Below are 23,088 nucleotides of genomic sequence, written 5' to 3' on the forward strand. Positions count from 1 at the left end.
AAAGAACAGAACATTTTGTGATTCTGCTTCTTACCCTACTGCAGTATTTGGAATTGGCTGATGTCTCCAGTAAGCAATGTGGACTAAGCAAATACAGCTTTCCACTCCAAGGATAAACTCTCACCCGACTCATACCAAAAGGGCTTGCATGGTGAAGGGCTACACATTTTAGAGACTTTTTGCTAACACTGCTTACTGGTAAAAAGTCATGTAGAACTTGTCTGTTTTATCTGCATTTCTGAATGTGATTTTTCTGAGCAGTATGGCCTCTGGAGAAAGCAATATCAGTGACCTTATCAAAACAAAATCACCTCTGTGATAATATGCTGTTTTAAACCTATGTCTTTTACTTGATACTTCCTTTTCTCTCCCTTATAATTTCAAATGAGATTATTTAATAGGCTGCTGTTAATTCCTTGAAGGACTCTGTAAAATGAAAAAAACCCTAGTTCTTCTTTTCACCATGTTTGATAGATTCATAAGGATTTGAGTACTTCCCTCCTCTCAATCTAACTTCAAACCTCTCAGTGAAAACAAGAATCCTAACTGGTGTTCTTACAGATTGCTTACAGGAACATAATTTAACTTCTACATGCAAGAGACTAGTTCCCCTTGATTGTACAAATCACTAGATTAAGTTTTGTCTTTAAGGCAAAAATTACTAAAATTTATTTTTTGTCATCAAGAATATAATAAGTTACAAAAACATTCTGAGAGAATGTTATCTGGCTGGTGCTTTGCTTTTGTAATGAATTCTTGAAAAAGCAGCTGTACTTTCTGAGGTTATGTCATCAGCTTGTGGTCCTAAGGTTAGCATTTGCAGGTGAATTACAGACTAATTAGTTGGGAAAAACATTCCATACCTCTGCTGAACTTCTGTCCAAATGTTTGCTTAAAGCCTCTTTCCAAGAACTAACTCTGGTTCTGTGTGTGGAGTATCCTTGGAAAGATTACAATATACACTGTCACTTGGATATGACCACTGTTGTTTGCAGGAGACTCAAACTCATTTGGTATAAGCTATGTCTTTCTGGTGCTGACATGCAAATTGCTTTCTTAGAGGTTTACACAAATTTCTTACAGAAACACAAGGAGCTGATGTGATTGGTGTGCTTGATAGTTTTTCTTCTTTGAATACTCTAGAGGAACTGAGTTCCAGTCCCATTTGCAAAGAAATCCACATTATCACATAACTGTTTCCTCAATCAGATAGTTCTAAGGAGGCTGTACCATTCTCATCAGTGCCTTGTAAGGTCTGTGGTATTCCCTTTATGAAAAAGTGACTGCTGGTACTTTTTTCATTTGAGTACATATATTGTGGTTTCACAGACTAACACAGTAAGAGCAACAGTAATTTTCACTGCACAGATGTTTCTCACTTGGAAATCAGACCACCTTTGTTGTTTTTAATATCTAATTTTTTAATATATAAAAAGAGTCCTAAGTTCCTAGGTCAGTCTTGTGCTTGACTCTTCTAATTAAAAAACACACCTCGATGAGCATGCAGACAGCATGGTGTACATAACTTTACAGTGCTGAGGTATTTCTCTTCTGGTAAAAATGCTAAACACATACCTGCTTTTGTGCAGTGTAACGATGAATCATTTTTTTCTAAGATCTAAGTTTTTCTCTTATTTGTCTATTACTCACAAATTCTAAAATTGAGCTCTAAAAACTAATTTTAAAAAGAAAGTAGAAACAAGTTCCAACGAATTGGCTGAAAATCAAGTTCAATGTACTTTGTGCTTCACATCTTTTGGGATGAATAATAAGCTGTCCCATTTGGCACTGTCAAGCTGCAACAGCAATGATTGGATCATCTCAGTCCCTCAAAGCTAAGTCAGGGTAGAACACCACAACTCATGAAGCTGCAATTCCTGTTTTCTTTGGGTTTATTCACAGTCTGTCTGTTGTAACAGAACCTCCCGATTACTCAAGTGTATGAACCTCGCTGTTCTGCATATTGCAGTTCTTGAATCTCAGCCCAAGACCCAAGGTTGCCAGAATTGCGCTCAGCAGGAGCTAGGAATATGGACAGGAAATAAGGTTCAAATAATTTTGTGGTCCTCAGATTTAGGACTTTAGATTTAGATTAAGCAAGAGTCCAAATGGAAGTAAGAACAGCAGGGAATCTGTGATCTTTTTCAAAGTAAAAATTATATCCTGTGCCTAGGGTTTTGGAACTAGCCTGCAGACTTACATGACACTGAGGTCTTCTAGAATTCCATAGTAATGGTGCAGTTCCTATTATATTTCATAGAAGTCCCCTATCCCAGGAATCTTCTCCTGAAAAAATCTGGCCACAATGAAATCCTGTATTTTAAAGTACTTCATTAGCCCCTGTGCGTCAGGCGTGTTAAATGTGGTCAACTAAATTCCTGCAAACAGGAAACAGGTGCTCCACCTCAGAAATCCAGAAAGACCAGTGGATTTTCTCTCCTAACCCAGAGGAGCAGGTCTGTTGGGGAATAGATCTGCACACTTAATCAAACAAGTGTAGAAGACCAGCAATAAATGTGCTGGAGCACTAGGAATTTATATTTTGGGAAGTAATAGGGACCTTTCTACTACATCTTGCCTACATTTACAGCTACTGAATTTTTGCCTGAGGTATATGGACCCATAGAATTGAGAATCTCTGCTAATGAATCATTGATCTCTCACAAGGTGAAATTGTTTACACGTGAATAAGGTTTTTAAATCCTTACAGAGAAAATGGTGGCTGTTGGGCAGCCCTTGTGGCATCATTCATATGTATAAACCATATTCTGCAATGACACATAACTGGGTTTAACAGAGTTTTAACACTTTACAGAGTGCTCTGTAAAGGCAAGCAATGAAGACATGGGTGCAGTAGGCAAGGGAAGACAGAGCTGCTAAAGGGGCCATGGCGTATGTGTGTATATTTTAGAAATTTTAAAATAGTATAGATGTGCCTTTCAATACCACTTTTGAGATGGAAAAGTAGGAAAAGAAGTATTTGCTCATGAAAAAGGGAATCCAGTTGATTACTCTTTGTGAGTCCGTAGTAAGATAGTTTTTTGAAAACACCTCTCTATTTTTGAAAGGTATGTTATATATACCAAGATGCCCTTAGCAAAGCTGTCTTTGAAATGTGTCTGTGTTCTACGTAAGATCTCAGCTTTTCAGTTATGTCTCACATCCAGAGTCATACTCAGACAATTGGCTCGTGACTTGGATCCTCCACAATGCAGCAAACGCTCCATTCATGGAGTTGCAGCCCTGGCCATGGCCTCTCTCCTACGCTGTGACCTGACACGTCCGGCGCAGCTGGTGGGGCCGCCTCCCTCCGAGCCTGCGCCCGCCCTCCTCAAAGCCGACATCAAACGGGCAGGAGGGCGGGGTGCTCATAGCGGCTGAGGCGCACTTTGGCTGTGTCGCGCCCTAGGTGTTAACGAGAGAAGTGTTGTAAACCTTCTCGTACTTGTTTTCTGATTTGATATGAGAATGAGGCCTGCATGGGTATGTGCTTAAAATATTGGTAGAGACACATAGAAAAGACTGAAAAAAGCTGGAACTGGAAAGGAGCAGGTAACTTGTGCTCTTTTTTCCTTTTCATACAGCTGTGGTTGAAGGGGCTGCAAGGAGATGCAAAATAAACAAGGAAAGCATTTACAAAATAGAACATGTAAATGAGACTTGCAAGAGTTGGATGTTGAATTGCAAATTGTTTTTTCTAAAAAATTTACCTGTTTTAAAAGTGGGCAGTTTAGAACATTAGAACTGTTACAATATAACCTAATTCCTCTATGGTATACAAAAAACGTGAAGCTTTGTTTAAACAGGGAGAGTGATTTACCAATCTGAGCAGAAGATTTTAGTATATATGCAATAATTTCATGTATACCTTGAATGGTAGCTGCCTTGTGTCAAGCAACAGATCTAGTGTTTGATTATCAGCCCATAAAACTACTTTCCAGAGCTGCCTGTTCCTTGAAGCTGGATGCTCAATATGGCCATTGGCAGATGCTGCTCATAAACTACTTCAACACCACCTTGCTCTCTGGCAAAGAATCCAGCCAGAATGAGAATAAAATAACAGGAAATCCCGCTCCCTCTTTCTTCCATACAGTTGCAATAAACTCTCAATATCAGATTTTTCACTTAGCTTTACAGCTTTAGCTGTGCTTATAAATGCTGAAGCCCCATGTTTCAGGCATGCTGTGTTACTGTGATGTTGTTGATTGAACAGTTCAAAAGTTCACAAGGAGACATTTCACAATTACAGCCAAAGACAACTTCACTAACTTCTGTTTGCTTGGCTTCTAGCAAAATGAAATCTCATCCTGTCCCCAAATCCTGGGAGCTGCTGTGCACATGAAATGTCATAACTTACCCGCAAGGTCTGTTCGTGCCAAAGTATGTGTGCTTCAGTTGGAGGCAAATGACATTCATCATCTTCCAGAACTCAGATAAATAAAGTGCAGGTCTCAGATTAGATGAATAATCCTTTAGTCTGTTATTTTGCATAGCAGGACAGCCTTTCATTAATTTGATAAGCTTTGCTTTTACAAGCATTATCCTGTTTTTGATAGAATAGAATAATAAGAAAGTCATTGATATGTCAACAGAGAAAAGACTGATTCATGAGGTCATGTGATTCCTTCTTTGCAGCTATTCATGCAACTGCTGGACAGAGCTCATGGAGACAAAGTTTCCCAATTTAAGCATGAATTCACTCACAGTTCACACCAGATTAATATAATTGGTCATTACCTATTTAATTGCTCTCCCACTTAAAATATTTCCATTGTCTAACCACAGATCATGAACATTACTGTGCAAATTTTTTTGAAAGCCACCGCAACTAAAAATTTGTGAGGGAGACGTTCATTGAAAGCACTCTAAACCACTGCAGAGGTTGTTCCTGTGGTCATTGTACAGACAGGGATGGTTTATGAAGTTTCAGTTTGATTTCAAACATTCTTGCACTATGAGCATCTTCAGGTTCAAGTTTTTATCCATGGAGATATTTGCGAAAGAATCTTGTGAAAAAAGTTATAACATTAAGAAGTCACTGTATGCCATTTTTGGTTCCTGCCATTTGATCTATGAGTACCTATTGGTTAATTCTGCTATATATATAATTTCTCTACGCAATGATCACACCACTGAGAATGAATGGCTTGAGAGCCTGTGAACTCTGTTGGTGCATAATCCTGGGCTTCACAAAGAGAAATTCCCAGATTGGAAAGAGAGGTGCAAGTGTCCTGTAGTGAGACTGTAGTGTTTTTGTCCACTGTAAAGAGTGGGCTGAAGAAGGATGGGGTGACAAGGAGTGTCATAGTCCAGAGCTCCCATGGAGCTGCTAACAGTCAGATGTCTGATCTGGAGCTGCTCTGGGTTTGCAGAGTGGGCTGGGTAACAGACTGAGCAGTTCTGAGGTAGCACAGGAAGGATCCAGAGAGGAGTCGGTAATGGAAAACTTATGCTTCTGTTGGTACCTTAATTGCACCTTCCCTGTTGATACACTTGGATCTGTTGTTTCCACTACCAGATAGACATTTTTCCCTCCTGGAGAAGAAAGAATCGAGTCTGGGGAGTTTGTTTTCTTGGCTTCAGTTGCTGTCTGCATAACATTGCCATTAATCACCTTGTTTGCTCTAACATAGGGTGAGTGGTACAGCTGAAAAGCTTGTAGCAGACAACAAAACAGTATTGCTAGGGTGCTGCAACAGGAGTAACACAAGACCTCAGGTGACTGAACAAGGCCTCAGTCCAGCATATGTACTCATCAAGGGCCACATTATTACTTTCAACTTTTAACTGGACTTGTTCAATAAAAACAGTGCTTTATTATTACGTGTATTTGGAGAGCCCTACTGTAGTCCCTTGACACTTTAAAAGGTTTGAATTGGCTCATCAACAAGACAGAAAAAGAACAAAATCCCACATACCTTCATCAATGTTAGTCTGTTTTAAGAGACCAGAATTTTCTGACCTGCGCTGAAGCCACAATCTTTGTATGAAAGGAATGAAGAAAGTCCCTTAAACAACAAATTTTTGGCTCAAAGCAAGAACTCTAGGCTGAAATTCCTTTGCTGGGGTGATGCAATAGGTCAGATTTGCTGATTAGCACACAGATTTTTTTGATTTTTAGTATTCTTTTCAAGTATATTTATTTAAAAGTTTAATTGACCAATGGAAAAGGAAAACAAATCACCATCATTTAGTTTTTTGTCATTCAGTAATACCTAGATGTGTTTTGAGGCTCTTTTACAGATGCTTTTTTATTTTCTAATCACAATAGATGTTTAAATAATGATCTTTCTTTATTACATCGCATAAATTACATAAATATTACATAATTTTAAAATTACTTAAATATTACATAATATTACATATTACATCCTTCTTTATTACATCTACTACAGCTGAGTAGAAAAAATTAGAAAAATACAGTAATTAAAGGGCTACTATACTACAGAGTTCTCTTCTTTGCTGAGTGTCCTACTTCAGTGTGGTTTGCAAATGATACATAACTGAGATACATCTTCCTCTCCCCAGAATTCATCACTTCATCATTTCAGCATAACACAATTTAATTATCTGGCATTTAAATGCAAAGTCAGACTGTCAGCTATTGATCTCCATTCTTGGAACAAGCCACAGGAGAGAGAAAATCAAGTGGAAGTTGCTGCTCTTTTAAATTAGTGGATTTCAGCTATTTTACTGAGCACTGGTCTAGGATTTAATGCCTTAGAGATAAGGAGCCCTAGTAAGAGTTTTAGGCTTAGTCAGCAGAAATTATATGCAGCGATTGCTGGTACTTCACTTTGATAGAAACCCCAACATTTAGTTTGCAATATCTTACAACATAAACTCTCTGTCACTGAGGCTGTTGCCTTTCATTTTTTAAGTTAGGCTTGTCATTGGTATTCAGTATAAGAGCTTTATTTACCCATATATTCCAGCAAGAAGGTAAAAAAATGCTGTTTTTATAATTGGATGTGGCCGAAGTCCATGTAAACAAAGGCATTGCACTTAATGGAAGCATGATCAATAGGAGTTATTCCTGTGGGGCAGGCAGGGTCCATTCCAGTCTGCACTCTCCTAGATATGGAAGTTGTCCCTGTTAGTTGGGTACATTTCCAGCCTCATGGGTGTCCTAATGGCTCAGATGTCTCCCTTTTTGTAGATGAGAGGTCTCCATTTTGGTCATGTGTCCAAACCTTTGAAAAAGAGAGGGAAATAGTGAACTTTATGTTTCAGTGTTAAAATGGAATCCACAAAGAGCATTAGGTAACAATGATAAATCCATATAGGACTATAAGGAGATCAATACCTTATTTTTGAAATTGTATGCATTGTAAACACCATGTCATACAATTGTCTAAATTACCATTTTTCTGCATGATGGATTCCTACCAGTAGGAGATGGCTAGAGTTTTGATTGCTCCCAACTTTAAGGACTAACAGGTATTCCTCTACTGATAGTGAGTGTCCATGCTATCAGTACAGTCACATAGCAAAACTACAGCAAATACAACAGAAAAGGGTCAAGAGAGGTAATATTTATGTAGACCTTGACAAGGCTTCCTGGAAGATACAGCAGTAATGCAGTTGGTCCCACAAAGTTTTAAAAAAGAAGCCCTGAAAAGAAAACTACCTGCCCTGTGACATGTGGGGACCATCCTTCATGCTCATACTTCTGTGAGAAGACACATGTGTGCATCTCCTTACCTAACATGACTAACCAGAACACCAGAGTATCAATGGGCAAGTTTACATCTGAGAGGACCTACTCTTACTATGTTTGTATATGATCAACCCTAAGTGCCCCAGAAACACCTTGCTAAGGATTTGGAGCTGTTTTGCTAAATTTCAGTGCTTTAGATACCAACAAGAAAGCACATTGATTCTTGCCTTCTTTGTTGTGGCTCCTAGCAGTTTTGTGACGGGAAGCAGGGGAGGGGAGCAAAACCAAAGATGCCCCCATCAACTTTTACTAAATGAACTCCCATCATTTTGCTAGTAATTGCAGATTTGTGACCCTTGCCTAAAAGAGTGATGAGGAATCCCTAAGCCATAGGGGTGTTTTAGACATTACATGTCTGTTCCCTCACACCCCCTTTCTGATCTTTCACTTTCAGAATTGCCTTTCTGCTGGCTTTTCTATTCCACTGCATTCTTCTGATGCATCAAATCAAGTCATCAGATGCACACATTCATACCTAAGTGATGAGTGGATGACCAGGTTAATTAATTATTCAGAAAGTTATGGAAGTGCTGTTGGTTCAATGCATGCAATTATTCAGCTAATTCAGCTTCTTTGCTGAAATAGCTTTTAAAACTCCAGTTACTTCTAGAGAGGATGATTTCAAAATTTGTGTCCATATATCTAGGCCCTGCAATAAAAAGAAGTAATCTTGTATGCTAAACTCACCTTAATGATTTTATCTCTGGTTGTGTTTCAAGAGAAAAACTCTGTAACGTATTTAACACATCCACATCCCCACCCACCCCAGCTGTGTTTTGATGTAGTGTTATAATTGACTTCAGAGCTTCACAAAGCCCTGGCCTAGTGCAACTGGTTTTTTGTAGTTTCAAAAGCGAAAGGAACACACAAGACTGGGAAGGGTTGTGTAAGGAGGAGATAGAGCATGAACTCTTCTGAAACCAGGAAGTGACAAACTGCACAGAAGAAAGCCAATATTGGTATTTTGTGTCTTAGTACAAGGATGCAGTAAAACAAGTAGCATCTCATTGATCAGGTCTACAGATATGAATTTCAAATTGGAAACCCTTAAGGGCTTTTTCATGATCTTCAGTTGATAGGAAAGGATTGAATTTCTCAATTGCCCAGCAAGATTACCTGTGTTTTGGAGTACTCTCTTGCAGAAAGGAACAGCAGTGTGAACATAGTTAGAGAGAAGAAAACCAAACAAAATTCACTATATATGTATGGAATTGTATTGTAGCAGTGCAGAGAAGATCATAAAAATACATATTTGGAAAATGTGCTTGTCTTTCTAGCATGAGCTTTGGGTTGGTTGTTTCTTTATCATGGCAGTGTGTGGCACATTAGCTCTTTAAAGGAAGAACTCAAAACAGACCCAGTGTTTTGAAGACTGCACCACTTTACCACCAGTTTGCAAAATGACTCCAGAGGACAAAAGTAGAAGGAAGTGAAAGCAGCTCAGCGCAACTCCAGAAAATGTTTCTTGTACTTAAAATGCTGTGGAGAATCTCCGAGGCTTTTTGGGTCATACTGCAATGCCACAGGGCATATTCTCAGCCACATTTTCAGCATAGATCTAAAATCTATTCCAAGATTTCTCTGTGAAGGATAAACTTTCATGGTCATTACCCTTGGCTGTCTTTGGAATTCCCTTGTGCTTATAAACACAGGGAGTTTAGTGGAAGTAGAAAGCACAAAGTTGTTCCCTTCAAAGATCCCTATTGAAGTTGTTCCCTTCAAAGATCAGATCTCCAGTTAGTCACTTAATAAAAATGTCTTCATGGATAGAAAGCTGCCAAGAAATGTTAATGAAGAATATTAGAAAGTTTGTATTTCTTTACTAGCAAGAGCTACAGGAACTACATTTTTTGGTGGACAGTTTTTCACTGACAAGTAGTCAGAAAATTGTTTAAACTTTTTTTTTTTTTGTTTCAGAAAAGTTGTGTGTTAGTGTATTTTATTAATTCATTTCAGATTAACATCCTCACTGTCTTGAAAACTATCCCCAGAGCTAAAGGAATTTAAATAGTGTTACAAAATCCATACTGAAAGAAGTAAAACATTTTGGTCAACTAAAAATAAAATGGGTTTCTTTGTTTGCAAAATTCTGCAATTCAATGGGTTTTTTTGATTTTTCAATTGAGCAGGCAAAATGTTACCCACATAGTTTTAGCCTTTATTTCCCTTTTCTATTCAAAATCTTAGATAAGAATAAAGCAGTATTTCCTTTTATTAGATTTGTGGCCATTTAATTTTAAAGCAAATTTGCTGTAAGAATTATTTTCCAGATCCTGAAACATAGCTTCTAAGTACTTGCTGCTTGTGTGAAATGGTCTGGAACTAGGTTTCAGCTGGGAGTGGAACGCAGAACTTAATTTACTGTACACACAGTGGTGTGCAGCAGAGATGAAGCAAGAACTAAACAGGAGTCAATCACGAGTTAAAATGGCAGGCAGAAAATTACTTGGTAAAGCAGGATCAAATTTCAGATTCTTAATTCACTGTGCAAAAATACAGGATAAAAAACATGGTCATTTTAAAAATGGTAAGCTATATATACTTGGAGCAGTTCAGCTTGGGCTTGATAAAAGATTCAGTAAATATGATGGGATGCATATTTTAGACAATAGAAAGATTATGTGATGGAGGATCCTGAGGGGTAAAAAAAAGATGGAATAGGCTTGAATGATTCTGCTTTGACAAAAGAGAAGCAAATGTGGCTGATAAAAATCCAGTTAAGTAGTTAAAATTATTATAAATGGTGTTTTTAAGACATTATCAAACAAGTTTGAAATTAAAGCTGAGAATATAACTGATAGAATGCAATCTGCTTTAAAAAAATTGTTTCCATTTTGGTGCAAGTGAGTGTTAATTTTTTTAAGAGGACCAGATATCTTCATGGAACACACCAAATGAGTTATATTGGTTCTCAGACAGATCTGTCTGTGGTTAAGGCTAGGGCAGTAATTTTTCACTACTTATATTTCTCTGGCGTTGTAGCTGTTATCATTATAGTCTCTGACCATGTGTGCTCGTCATTTGCTATTTGAGTTGTTCTAGTTACTGTGGCTGTAACAGGGTGTAATCTGTGCTCCCAGATGGAGTAACACAAACACTTCCACAGCAAACGGGAACACACATGGACTTCAAATATAAACTTGCCACTTGGAAATTCCCCTTTCAATAAACATTCATGTCTAAATAACTTAATGAAAATGTCGAGGTACAGAAAATGACCAAGGATTTCAATCATGGATGTTATGGTAGCTGTTGCAGTCCTGCTCAGTAGCAGTTTCCTAGGCACACAGGAGACATAAGATCCAGTAATTTATAAATGTAGTGACTGGATTTGTTAAGGTCAAAATAAAGACGTGCACATTTTAAAGTGAATGAACTTTGTAGATGCCTGGGTTTGTGCCTGCAGGAATTCTGAGAACTCCAGTTCCTGAAAAAAGGTCACATGACAGATAATGGAATTAGCAGGACTTTGCATGTTTGTGTCTGCAGGTCCTAATGCAACCTAGCTGCTGTTGCTGTGTGTCCTATGTGCCAGTGTTCAGTAAGATGGGAACTCTAACAGGAGCTTTTCTTGGATTTGGGCATTCACATCACACTTCCACACTAGGTTTCCGGTGTCTAGTGACAGTCTAATTCACCCTATAACTCCTCTTTTCACTGAGAACATTACTAAAACATCCTCATTTCCCTGGAACTAGTGAAGCTTAATATTGCTGAATCTGCTACCTCTGTTAGATGTGTGTGAAGGTGGCCGAGATACTCCAAAGCTGTTGGACAGACACAAAGAGCAGATGTAAAAAAACCCAATTGCATTTGGCTTATTTAGTTATGAAATATCACCCCTAAAGTCATTAATTTAAAACTAAGTGGTTTCATCTTATAGGAATCTGAAAATCTGAGGCTTTGGAAATTTTTGATCTCTTTTTAAATACTTGATAAAGAAACCACCATTTGCCTAACATCAAAGCCTTATTCTCTCTTGCACTGAGATTATGGCTTTTTTTTTTTTTTGACCATGCAAAAGAACTTGTTTATAAACAAGAGAATATCAGAAATTAAAATAGCCATAAATACATGTCAGTACTATTGAAGAATGATCTTTCCTCATTTTTTGGAGGGTTTTTTGTTTGGTTTTTTCCAAGTAATAGCCCCATCTCAAGGAGCATAGTCTGCTTGGCTGAATGTTTTTCCCAAGACAGCATTTCCTCTCCTGGAGGAAAGCCTCTTCAGTCACATCTCTTAACTGTCTGCCCCTCGTCCTCCCCACCCAGCCTGCTGATCTGTGTTTCTAAATATACTCCTAATTATGTAGATGAAAATGTAGAAATATAAGAATAGCATCCAGTGGCATGTTCAGGCTTCTAGTCTGTTTTTATAACAACATTCAACTCTGTTCTGGAAAGCAGCAGAACAGATTAAAGATCACAGAAAATTGTTTCTGGTTTACTGTTTCTGGTTTTGCAGACACTCATTGAATTCCCAGGATACAAATTTCTTTGTTACTGCATGGCCTTGACATGTGCTTGAACATGCTAACATAATGTGCAGAGCTATTACATGAGGTAAATTGAAAAAAATAGCCCCCAGTATGTGGTTTGACTTGATAATCTGTCCTACTGTAATCTGTAGGACAGTGGATAGCACACTTCAAATTCTTCATGTACAATTGCCTAATCTTTGCATTATAAGTTGGAAAATGGTTAGGTTCATAATTGTCTCAAACTGTTTGGGCATTTCAGTCAATAGTAGGTTATTTTTAAAGTATGCTTAGGCAGTACTTGCTGTCTTTTTAAATTGATATTCAGATGCTGGATATCAGACAGATGAATTGCTGAAGCAGAAAACAGATTACTCCAGGGTCTGTACAGGAGGCTCTCTATATAGGAAACGAGTCCTTAAAACTCTATGTGCACTAAAAGGACTGTACAAATCAAGCTCAGTAGACATCAGATCTGGTGCCACCATCTCTTTAGATTTTGTTTCCCATAACTACGTACAGTTGCCTCACTATACAATGGTTGAAAAATACAGAATAATACAAAGGACCTTTATGTAATATCATAAGAACAGGCTGGCTCTAGTTACTTCCGAATCCTTTCCAGCAAGAGAGGATAGAGGTGCATTTTTTTAATGCCGTTTCTATAGCCCAGGCAACTCTGGGTTTCCTTTGGCAGGCTGCTCTGCCAGACAATGAGCAGCAAGGCCTGTGCCCCTGAAAGGAATTCAGAACTCTGTGCACCTGCAGAGCTCATGTACTTTCACTTGGTGAGCACTGCAAGTTTCTTAATGTGCCTTTACACTACCTGCTTTTTTTTTTTTCACTGGATGAAGGTCAGGAAAAAGCCAAAAATGTTCTTGCTTGTGTAATTTTCATTTGAGATCAGCAGAATCTAATTCTCCAATGTGATGTTTTTCCATCAGTTTGTGTAACTTAAACACAAGTTAGATGCCATGTGCCCTGGCAAAGGAGCTAGGAGGGTTACCATTTAGCAAAATTTGGAACATGAATATTCAAACCTATTTTAAATGGTAAAAAAAAATTACAGTATTCCTTATCTTTGAAATGCATCTTTTGCCTGCGTCTCCAAAGATAAAGAAGGCAGAGTTGCATTTTGATTAATTTATTTTCAAGCACCTTTATCTTTTGGAAACTTAGAACTCTTGGAGACCTGTTCGTAAGGCTCATAATGCACAAAGATACTGCTGCTGCCAAGGCACAGCATTAAGACTCTCAGTATACATATTCACATGCTTGATGTGTTCCTGCCATATCTAAGATACTTGAAAACACTTCTACAATTATCTATAAGATCAAATTCTTCACTGAGTGTATAAAGGTAAAATTCTGACTTCAACATTGCCTGAAATGGAGTTGAAAGAATTCTTATTGTGTCATGTTACAGCCATTTTAATGGTGAAAGCTCTCTGTTGAGTACAACATGTCCATGAGTTATTGCTTATGTAGGAACGTTGTACTGTGGCTGCATGTTCCCTAATGAGATTAAGCAATCAATTCATATAATCTCTCATTCTGTTGATTGCTTTACTGCTGGTAAAAGGACATTTAGGTAACTTACCTGCACAGAAAACCACATCCCTTCTGCTTGAGAGATGAGAATGATGACAGACTGTGAATTTCCATGTGTGGTTTTGGAGCAGCAGCTGGGTCTTGCCTTAATTAATACCCCCCAGCAACTTTGTTCCAGACTGTGTACTAATTTTTTATGAACAATAAAAATGACTCTTACATCTTCACACAAGGCACCCAGCATTTCCTCACAATACACTTTTTCTTTGAAGAGAAATTGCTAAACCTCAACAAAGCTGGGAAGTACTCTAAAGAGCTGTTAGCACTACTAGAGTGATGCCAGCTGTCAGTGGAAAATCACTTGGCCAAGAAACTTAAAACCAAGTACCAAGAAGATATAAAATGAAGACTTGAGAGGACTGAGGGGGAAAATAGTCCCTAGGAAGGAGAAGTACAGGATTTGTGGAAATATAGTGGAAGAAATACCGCATTTTTTGGCTCAGCACCCAAATCCTCACCACCATCAACATCAAATCAGACAGATGAGTGGGAACCTGAATGTTCTCACCAGACCTGATGTGCAGTGAGGAGAAGGGGAGATGAATTGTGCAATACCTTCATCACCTGCTAGTGCTGGATAACACTGAGCTTACACAATCCTGCTTCAGAAACATGTCCCGCTTTAGGAACTGGAATGTTGTGCCTACTGGTGGCTCCCAAATGCTAGAATCATGGACAGGAGCAGCTGGTGCCATTAAACTGATCAGAACAGAAGGTGCCATTTTCCCTTTGCTTCATGGTGGTGTCAACAGCAATGCAAAACATTGCATGAAAACTTTTGCTTTCCTTGTCTGAAAGCACTCTCTTCATGGGACAGTTCTTCAAGTGAAGAACATTTGCTGATACCATTTGTAATGAAAATAAACAGAAATGTTAACTCAGACAATAGAAAGCTCCAAAGACCATTGTCTTAGCAAAAACTGATGCCATAGCTCAGGGATGAGGAACTCTGATTCTGCAGGCCACATCTACCCAAGACCATGCCTCACTGCCCTTCTTCCCAGGGGTTCTAAAGCCCTCTTAGATGTATATCTCTACTTGACCAAAACATAGGGACAAGACCAGTGAATGTGTTCACACAACAGGGCTGTCACACCCCAGGCATGTCCCACCACAGGGAGGAACATATCTAAGAACACAACTGGATATATGACAAACAGCCAGAATACTTTTGTTTCCTGTTTCTAGCAGAGATGGAGAGTTCAGTCCCTGACAGTTTGCAGCCAGAATAAGGCTAAGGAAGACACTGAATGGATTTGCATGGGTTATTTTATGCAACAAGATTATATCCTTTAAATCCAGTTGTTTGTGGTTTTATTCTTAAATTCATTTGTGTAACCCTGAGATTTTTAGGCTCTACGTCTGTTCATCTTTGGTGCCTTATGCAGTCCCTAGGCAGGGTGGTCACAGTTCTCCATACAACATCTGTGTGTACTGCACAGATGCAACCACTGCATTATGCATTGTGGTTGTAGGTGTAATGAAATCCACTAAATGTGCTTAAGAGCAATTTGTTTTAATGAGCTATGGTCTTTTTCCTAAATAATCAAGGAAACATTGGGGAAACTTGTTTTCTCCAGATTATTGAACAAAATCCTATTTTAAAAGGACTTGCTTGTCTGTTCATTGAGACACTGAGATTTGTCTGAAGTATCTTGGAGGCCTCGTGAACAGAGAGAAAAGGAACCTACAGAACAATTTTTCTGAGCAGGAGCCTCCTGAGCAGATTCTGGAGATAAATGTTATTGCCAAATCTGTGAATTTTAAGCAGATTATCGGCTGCTTAGATTGAAGATTTGCTGGGGTCAATTTTTATCTCAGACAGTTTTAATTAAGGTGTATTGAGTTTCTCCAGGAGGCGATTTTCTTTCTTTATTTCCTATTCAGCGTACTGTGGAGAGAACTTCTATTTCTTAGCTTTGTCTAGAATTTATGTGGCTCTCTGGGACTCTGGAACAGGCTATTCAGAATTAGAAACATTAGGATTAGTGCAAGTAGGAAGTTACTAAAATTACAACTACCAAAAATGCTAAGTCTATGTATTTAGGTATTCACAAAAGAATAAGATGTTCTCAATTAATAACAATTAAAGAATACGTAATGATCAGATGCAGTGACAGTAAGAACCAAACCAATAAGCAGAAGTAGTAGACAGCAAATTTCATGATTCAACGTTTTCATTTTTATGAAATCGAGAAATTAAGGATGGAAGCATGAGGTTCTTCCTCATATGCAGCACATCAGTGATGAAGCTGGGAATAGATTCCAGATACCCATCTACCCAACAACAATGCTAATTCTGTCTGCAGCCTCTGCAGAGCTTCCTAGACTGCACATCTACCACAGTGCATGGCCCTAAAGCAGCGCCAGGCCTCTGTCCCATGGCTGAGATCTGTTCAGAGCTGCACCAGGTCACCAGATGGCTCCTTCTGTGAGCTCACTGCTCTTTGCTTCACGCTTAAGTGCCACAGCTTATGAGGTTTATGTTAGCTATTCAAAAAAGGCTGGTACCCTCAAGGTGACACCTGTCCCCTACTGGAATACAGCACCCCCACCTCACTTGAGTGAGACCCAAGGCAGTGAACAAGGGAAACTGCAGTACTTTGTAGCAAATGCAGAAACCACAGGCACAGCTGTGGAGAATACATCCACTACCTCAAAATTGCCATTTTGCATTTTTACCATAACTTTTAAAATAGCTGGAGAAGACCTCATCATGCCTTCTTAACTTCAGCACTTGGTCAGACACATAGGGACAGCTTGGAGGAATAAGTGAATATACTATAAAGCTCAGTACAGTCATAAAGTTCAACAGACACAAGAGATATCCATGAAAGGATCAGGAGCCCAGCATCCCTGAAGACCCAGTTATCAAACAAGGTGTATGGCTGGTCTGACAGCATTTTTAAATGGGCTGGAATACCACAGCAGCCTGCTCTAGCAGAGGATAACACCTCCATCCACTTAGTGCCAAATGACATTCACCCTGCTTCCAACCTTTTTATTCTATATTCTGCATACAAAAAAATAGCCCATGGAAGACACTGCTCTCCCGTCTAACCGTGCCGTGTTTGCTCTCTGCAGGTGAGCGGCCTTTTGAATGCAGCTGGCAGGGCTGTAACAAGAAGTTCGCTCGCTCGGATGAGCTGGCCCGGCACTACCGCACTCACACCGGGGAGAAGAAGTTCAGCTGCCCGCTGTGTGAGAAACGCTTCATGCGCAGCGACCACCTGACCAAGCACGCCCGGCGTCACGCCAACTTCCACCCCAGCATGCTGAAGAGGCGGAGCGGCAGCGGCTCCAGGACAGGCTCTGTCAGTGACTACAGCCGCTCGGACGCCTCCAGCCCCACGATCAGCCCCGCCAGCTCCCCATAGCCTACCTGCACTGGATGTCAGCACTTTGCCTCTAATACCTAACGTGGAGTTTTGTTGGTGTTGCACACATTTAAAAAACTCTGTTGCTTCCCCTCCTTCAGTTCCTGCCCTCTCTTTTTTAAAAATCAGTAAATAGCTGCCTCCCACTGCAATTTTACTCAGATTTTCTTTACCCAACCATACAAGTGGCTATTCTAACCTCATGGACAGACAAACTTACATGTTACACATAGCGACTCCTGCTGTCTCCATATTTCATATATTTTGCAACCATATATGGATCCTCTTCATTATTCTTTATAAGAAAATGAAAAAAAATCTAAAAAAAGGAAAAAATCTGCTTAATTCACCTCAGGTGTTGAAGTAGTTTGTAAAACTGGATTGCACAATATGAGCATACATACACTTAAAAATCAACTGTGTTGGATTTATGTCCCCCTTCTCCTTTCTCAGGGATGGATATTTATGTTACACAATAATTACAATGAAGACACACCCTAACCACAGCCTTACTCTGTAAATATAATTGCACTCAGAAGCTTTTTGTTAGGTTCTTTCACACACTGGGGAAAAAATAAAAAACAAACAAACAATACAGAAACCAGCATAATACTGGAATGTAGTACTGGACTCTTCCATTGCTCATTTTCCTGATTATATACCTGTGTTGGGGAACCTCCAGACAGGAATCTTGTCTTTCTTCAAGCTGCCCTCTGCCTATGGTAGCAAGTTGTCTTCTCACTTCTGCTGAAGATGCTCCAAAGCCAACTTCCAATTGCAAAAATCTCTGTGACGTTGATAAACTTGTTTGTTGGTTTATTTCATGCTAGATAAAATTCTGAGAAAAATTTCTCAACAAGATGCCTTAAATGAGTAACCTAAATCACAAAGAAACAAATTTACACTGGGTAATGTTTTATGGCAAGGTGGCTGGAATCTTGGAGGCATTCTATTGTCAACTCTCTCCAAGCTGTTAAGCTGTCTGCACTGCCTGTTCAGTATGGGACCAACAGAATATTCAGTCAAACCACACTGACTTGAACAATTTTCTTTATTTCTTCTTCCTTTGTTTTGTTTTGTTTTTTAATTAACTACGGAAATAGCATTACTGAACCAATGCCCACCAAAACTGTTATCAAGGTACTTACCTACTGTACAGCTGCATCTTAGAAGGAAAAATAGGCCAAGACATAGTTTCTGTATTCTGTTGCATCAAAATTGTGGTTGTTAATAGAAGGAAGTGAAAATCATAAGGTATCTTCTGACTGGAATAATAAAATATGCATTTTTAAGTTTAAAATAAAATTACATTATAGCTCAGCACTACTTCAAGTTTCTCAAAAATACACATACCAGCATAAAGCAAGGTGCTCTTATTTCTGCTTAATAACAGAAAGAGAATATTGGCTAGTTTTCAATAACTTTCAAATATCTAACACTAGATAGAGCACAAGGATTTTCATGTTTTATATGGTAGAAAATATAGTAACAGGCCAGAAACATAGTGATGTACTGAAAACCTCACTGGCAGCAAATACACATTCCTTGGTCTGTCTGGGTCTGATGGTGCATATTATCAATTCAGGTCCTTTTGATTCTGGAATTTTGGGATTTTTGCTGTTTGGTTTTTGGTTTGTTTTTTTTTTTTTTTGTTTGTTTTTTTTTTTTTTTCTGTAGGGTATAAATGCAGTTAAGTGTAGCATGGTGAAAAGAAACTCTCTATGCCAAACCAGTCATTTGATATTAAGTGAATGCCTCCACATTCCCCTTGAACCTGTATCTTACTTGCTGCTTTGCATTGATCCAGTTTTGCAAGGTTTTATTGTACTGTATGTTAACTGTGAGAAGCTAATATAGATTTCCAAGTAGTTTCATAGGTACTTCCATAATATACATTATTCCTAATACTACACCTTCTATTATTTGTACAAATAAATACTCTGAGTATTTATCAATACAAATACAACTATAAATCTAAACAAATGCAGATGTTTCAGTATTTTTTCACGTTCATTTGCTCCAAATTTCACCTCTGTTAATTTCCCCCTTTGAATTGGAAGTTGTGACAGGCACAATTCTACTGTTTCATTTCACAGAAAATGAAAGAACACAGTAAGGGTTTTTTGCAAGATGACAAATGGAGTTAATGTGGTGAGTTGCCCAAGCTCTGGAGTTAGGGGAAAACCAGATCTGTTGGCCTCAAAAGATTTCCTATTTTCTTTTTTTTTTTAATGTCATGTGCTGAGATACACAATTTTAACACCTTGATAGAATTCAGGTAACAGGAATTCATATTCCAATAATTTCTGTCACTCCTAGAAGTGCTCTTGTGCTGCAGTTAGTGGAGAGACATTTCAGACATCTAGCTCACGGAATTCTACAGGTCACTTCTGTCTTGTGCACATACTTCAAAACAAGTCAAACTCATTTCTCATTATCATTATACCTTAAGAGAGGTATATGGAGAAGCGGGGGAACAAGAAAATCAAAAGGAGCACTCAGTATTGGCAAACATTATAGGCTTCATGTTCCCAGTTCATTTTGCTGTAAAATCACCTGTTCAAACAAGAGCATCATTTAATCTTCAGGAAAGGAGGAGCCACTCAATTTCATTTATTTAGGACTTAATAATTCCGCATGAATCAGTTTATGCATAACAGACAAGTTGTTTTACTAGCCTGAAGAAGGAATATTTGCACCAGGTTTTATCACTACTGAGATTATAGGATATAAAGATTTTGGGACAACCTAATCTGAGGGACAGAGAACTATGTAATCTCTAACTCAAACAGTTAAGTAATATTTTACTCATATACTTCATAGATTTTACTAATAATTTTTCAGATTTAAGCAGGAGAAAATAAATTGGTTCAAAGTAAAATTTTCAGTTAAGTCACTTCTTTTAATGAGAACACCATGGGCCTGTATATAGCCAACATAAGAACAATTTCAGAAAATACTCTGAAATTGGTCATTAAAACTGTTTTGTTTTTACATCTCAGCTGTAAATAGCTCAGGATGTATTAGGCTGACAGTCAAGTTACTGTGTTTTAAAATCCCAGATAGAGTTTCAAATATTTCCATTAGAGGTTTAAAACTTTATAGTTTTAGGATAAAATGATCAATTCCAAACCACTAGTATTTTCCAAAATTGAATGTAAACAAAAACTTCTCTTAATATTTTCATATGAGAAAAGAATGGGGTTTTCTAGCATCTGCTAGAAATGTCTGATGATCAGCAAGGTCATTGGACTCCATTCTCGTGATGGTTCCTCCTGAGTTTTGCAGACATGAGAAGTCAGAATAGCTCAAATTATGTTTTGAAATCTGTTTGCTGATCCAAACTAACCTCAGATTCTTACCTTTCTGTTGTTTCACCCAGCAGTGTAATCTAAATTGATCTTCTGGCACAGCAACAAACATGTCACACTCAGGAAATAGTGCTCTGGCAAAGTGCAGGTTTCTCCATCTGGGGGAGTGTGCATCTCTCCTGCCTCCTCCTTTCCCCGTGCAATCTGTTGAGGTGTTCTCACAAAATACAACATTGCTGTGATTGTTTTTTCCATTTCAGATTATAGCAACAGCTTTATTATTATTAAGAAAGCCCTGGAAAGTTTGTTTTTCTCCAGCCATGATTCTAACTTCTCTAAGTCTGCCTTTCTACAGGAAATAGGTGCAAGTGAAAATAATCACCTCGCTACCAGGTAAACTGAAGATGCTCTTAGAAACTCATTCACCCCTTCCATTAACCTCTCCCTATGCAAAGGCCTAATGGCAACATGAATTCAGTTTCCATCCTGCTTCTTAGAAAGCAGTCTTGGTAAATTCCTGGCAGCTGGATTTTGTGAGAATTTTTTGTATCTGCAAATTAATTATTCCTTGCTTTTACAATACATACCTAGTACCTGTTTACGTAACTGCAAAGGTATATATTTATGACAAGTCATCAGAAGCCTCTGTTTGATGGTAATGCCTAATTCCTGTCTGTATCCCACCCTCTTTACTGCATTAACCCTTGCAAGAAGTTGTAACTATGAAAGCCTCTGCATACCTTTAAACCTCATCACCCTCTACCCAGACATTCAGCACTCTCCTTGTCTCACACAGCCAGGCAGTAAAGGCTGTGTGAGGAGCATTCCTGTTTCACAACTGCTCGTCTCCAGTGTTTTGTAATGAGTTACAGGATTTGTACTTTGTGAAGTGCAGTGTTGTTTTTGCCTTTTCATTGCCATTAGATTTACTAATTTCATCAGGTCATGCCTACAAACTAACTTTCAGTGCTCTTTTACTCCATCACACCATCTGTTTGTGCATTAGGTGCTAACATCTAGTCTATGTCAGTGAATGGTATGATGAACATCGGTATTTGTAACTCTCGGGGATAAGAGCTATAGCCTTAGGCAGAATAAAATACCCAAATTATTCTTGTTTATCCCATAAGCCAGAATATAGAATGCAAAAGCCCATCCACTGGTATAGGTTTTTATAAATATATATTTATTTATATATATGGATTTATATAAGCATATGCACATATATATATATAAATAGATATATATGTGTATATCGTATAATGTATGTGTGTATACATAAATACACAGCAGTGTGTTTATACTACACACTGACTAATGAAGGGATGACCACAGAGCAAAAATAGGTATCCATTTCATTATAACTAGTGATGGGCCTGAACCAAATTCCTAGATCCACATGCCATTGCATTTGGACTTTTTGAACCTGTTGGAGATTTGTGGTTGAGTTTCATCTCTGGTTACAGGTGCATTTACTTGTGTACATTGTACATGTGGGGGACATGTGTGTGCGTGCACATGTGCTTTTCCAGCAGCACATGCCCAAGTGGGGGAGCGTGCACGTGTTCACAGCTAAACTTTCAGCTGCAGTGAGCTGTAAAGCTGCCAGTGTCACCCTCACTTGTACAGGCTTGTCAGCAGCACATGAAAGCTTCTGTGGCTCACTTTTCAACTCTTTAAATCACTACATTGAAGTATTACAGTTGTACAGTTATATGTTTATCTATTCTTGCTCTGCTGTAACTTTTTATGTATTTTGTATTGCATAGTTATATATTGTGATAATGTCCTATGCAACTATAAAAGGAAAAAAAATTAAAAAGGAAGAAAATTAAGAACTGTAAAATATTGTCTTAACTTGTATGCATGGTTAGTGAGGTTTACATTTTCGAAAATAAAACTTATAACTATGAAATATTGGTTTTCTATTAATTTCCTTCTCTATTTATCACCTAAAAAGCACCAATTATTAATATTTCTGCTGTTCATTTGAGACTTGATATCTTGTTTGGTGTCTTTATTTAAATTTCACCCAGTGCTATTGTTTAAAATGGGATTTCTTTTAATGTTTGAAAGTTTTTGTGATGTTTGCTTTGTATTCTGTGCTTTAGCTGGTATTTTGTAGTTGCATAGTGAAATTCCTTTCTCAAAGGTGGTATATATTGCAATTTTTACAAGATGGTTATGGGATTGATATGTGTGACCTAAAGTTCAGAGAGTCAGCCATCCTTTCTTTCAAAGCTCAGTTCTTTGCAAATTTCTGATATCATCTCTGCAAGTGGCAATACCATGTCAAAACAGTAATGTAACCTCACAGTATCCTGAAATGTTCTTTCCTAATTTTAAAGATAAGAAAATTGAAACACAAATTTGAGCAACTTTCTCAAAAACATAAGGCATTGGTAGATGTGAAGGAAGGAATCTGAAGTTTCTAGAGAATAGAGGTTACACAGCGCTTCTAGGCACTGTTTGTTACAACAGGCCCTAAACAGTGGCATTCCCAAAGTCTTCCTACAATGAAAGATCCACCTCGTGTTTGATAACAGAAGTGCAGTCAGAGATTGTTTCCTGAACTTGCTAGAAGGAAGAAAA

At 38.3% G+C, this 23,088-nt stretch overlaps 1 protein-coding gene across 1 annotated transcript in view; it reads left to right on the top strand.

Annotated features, from left to right (window-relative positions):
* The window catches only part of KLF13 (KLF transcription factor 13), a 33,083-nt gene extending 10,672 nt beyond the window's left edge, over positions 1 to 22,411 (top strand). The window contains exon 2 of the mRNA XM_063169242.1: positions 16,893 to 22,411. Within this exon, the coding sequence (XP_063025312.1) occupies positions 16,893 to 17,185 (293 nt within the window). The 3' untranslated portion in view covers positions 17,186 to 22,411. The remainder of the gene's footprint in view (positions 1 to 16,892) is intronic.
* Positions 22,412 to 23,088: the final 677 nt, after the last annotated feature.

This window comes from Melospiza melodia, chromosome 15 (genome assembly GCF_035770615.1).
Source record: "Melospiza melodia melodia isolate bMelMel2 chromosome 15, bMelMel2.pri, whole genome shotgun sequence".
NCBI classification, from domain to species: Eukaryota; Metazoa; Chordata; class Aves; order Passeriformes; family Passerellidae; genus Melospiza; species Melospiza melodia.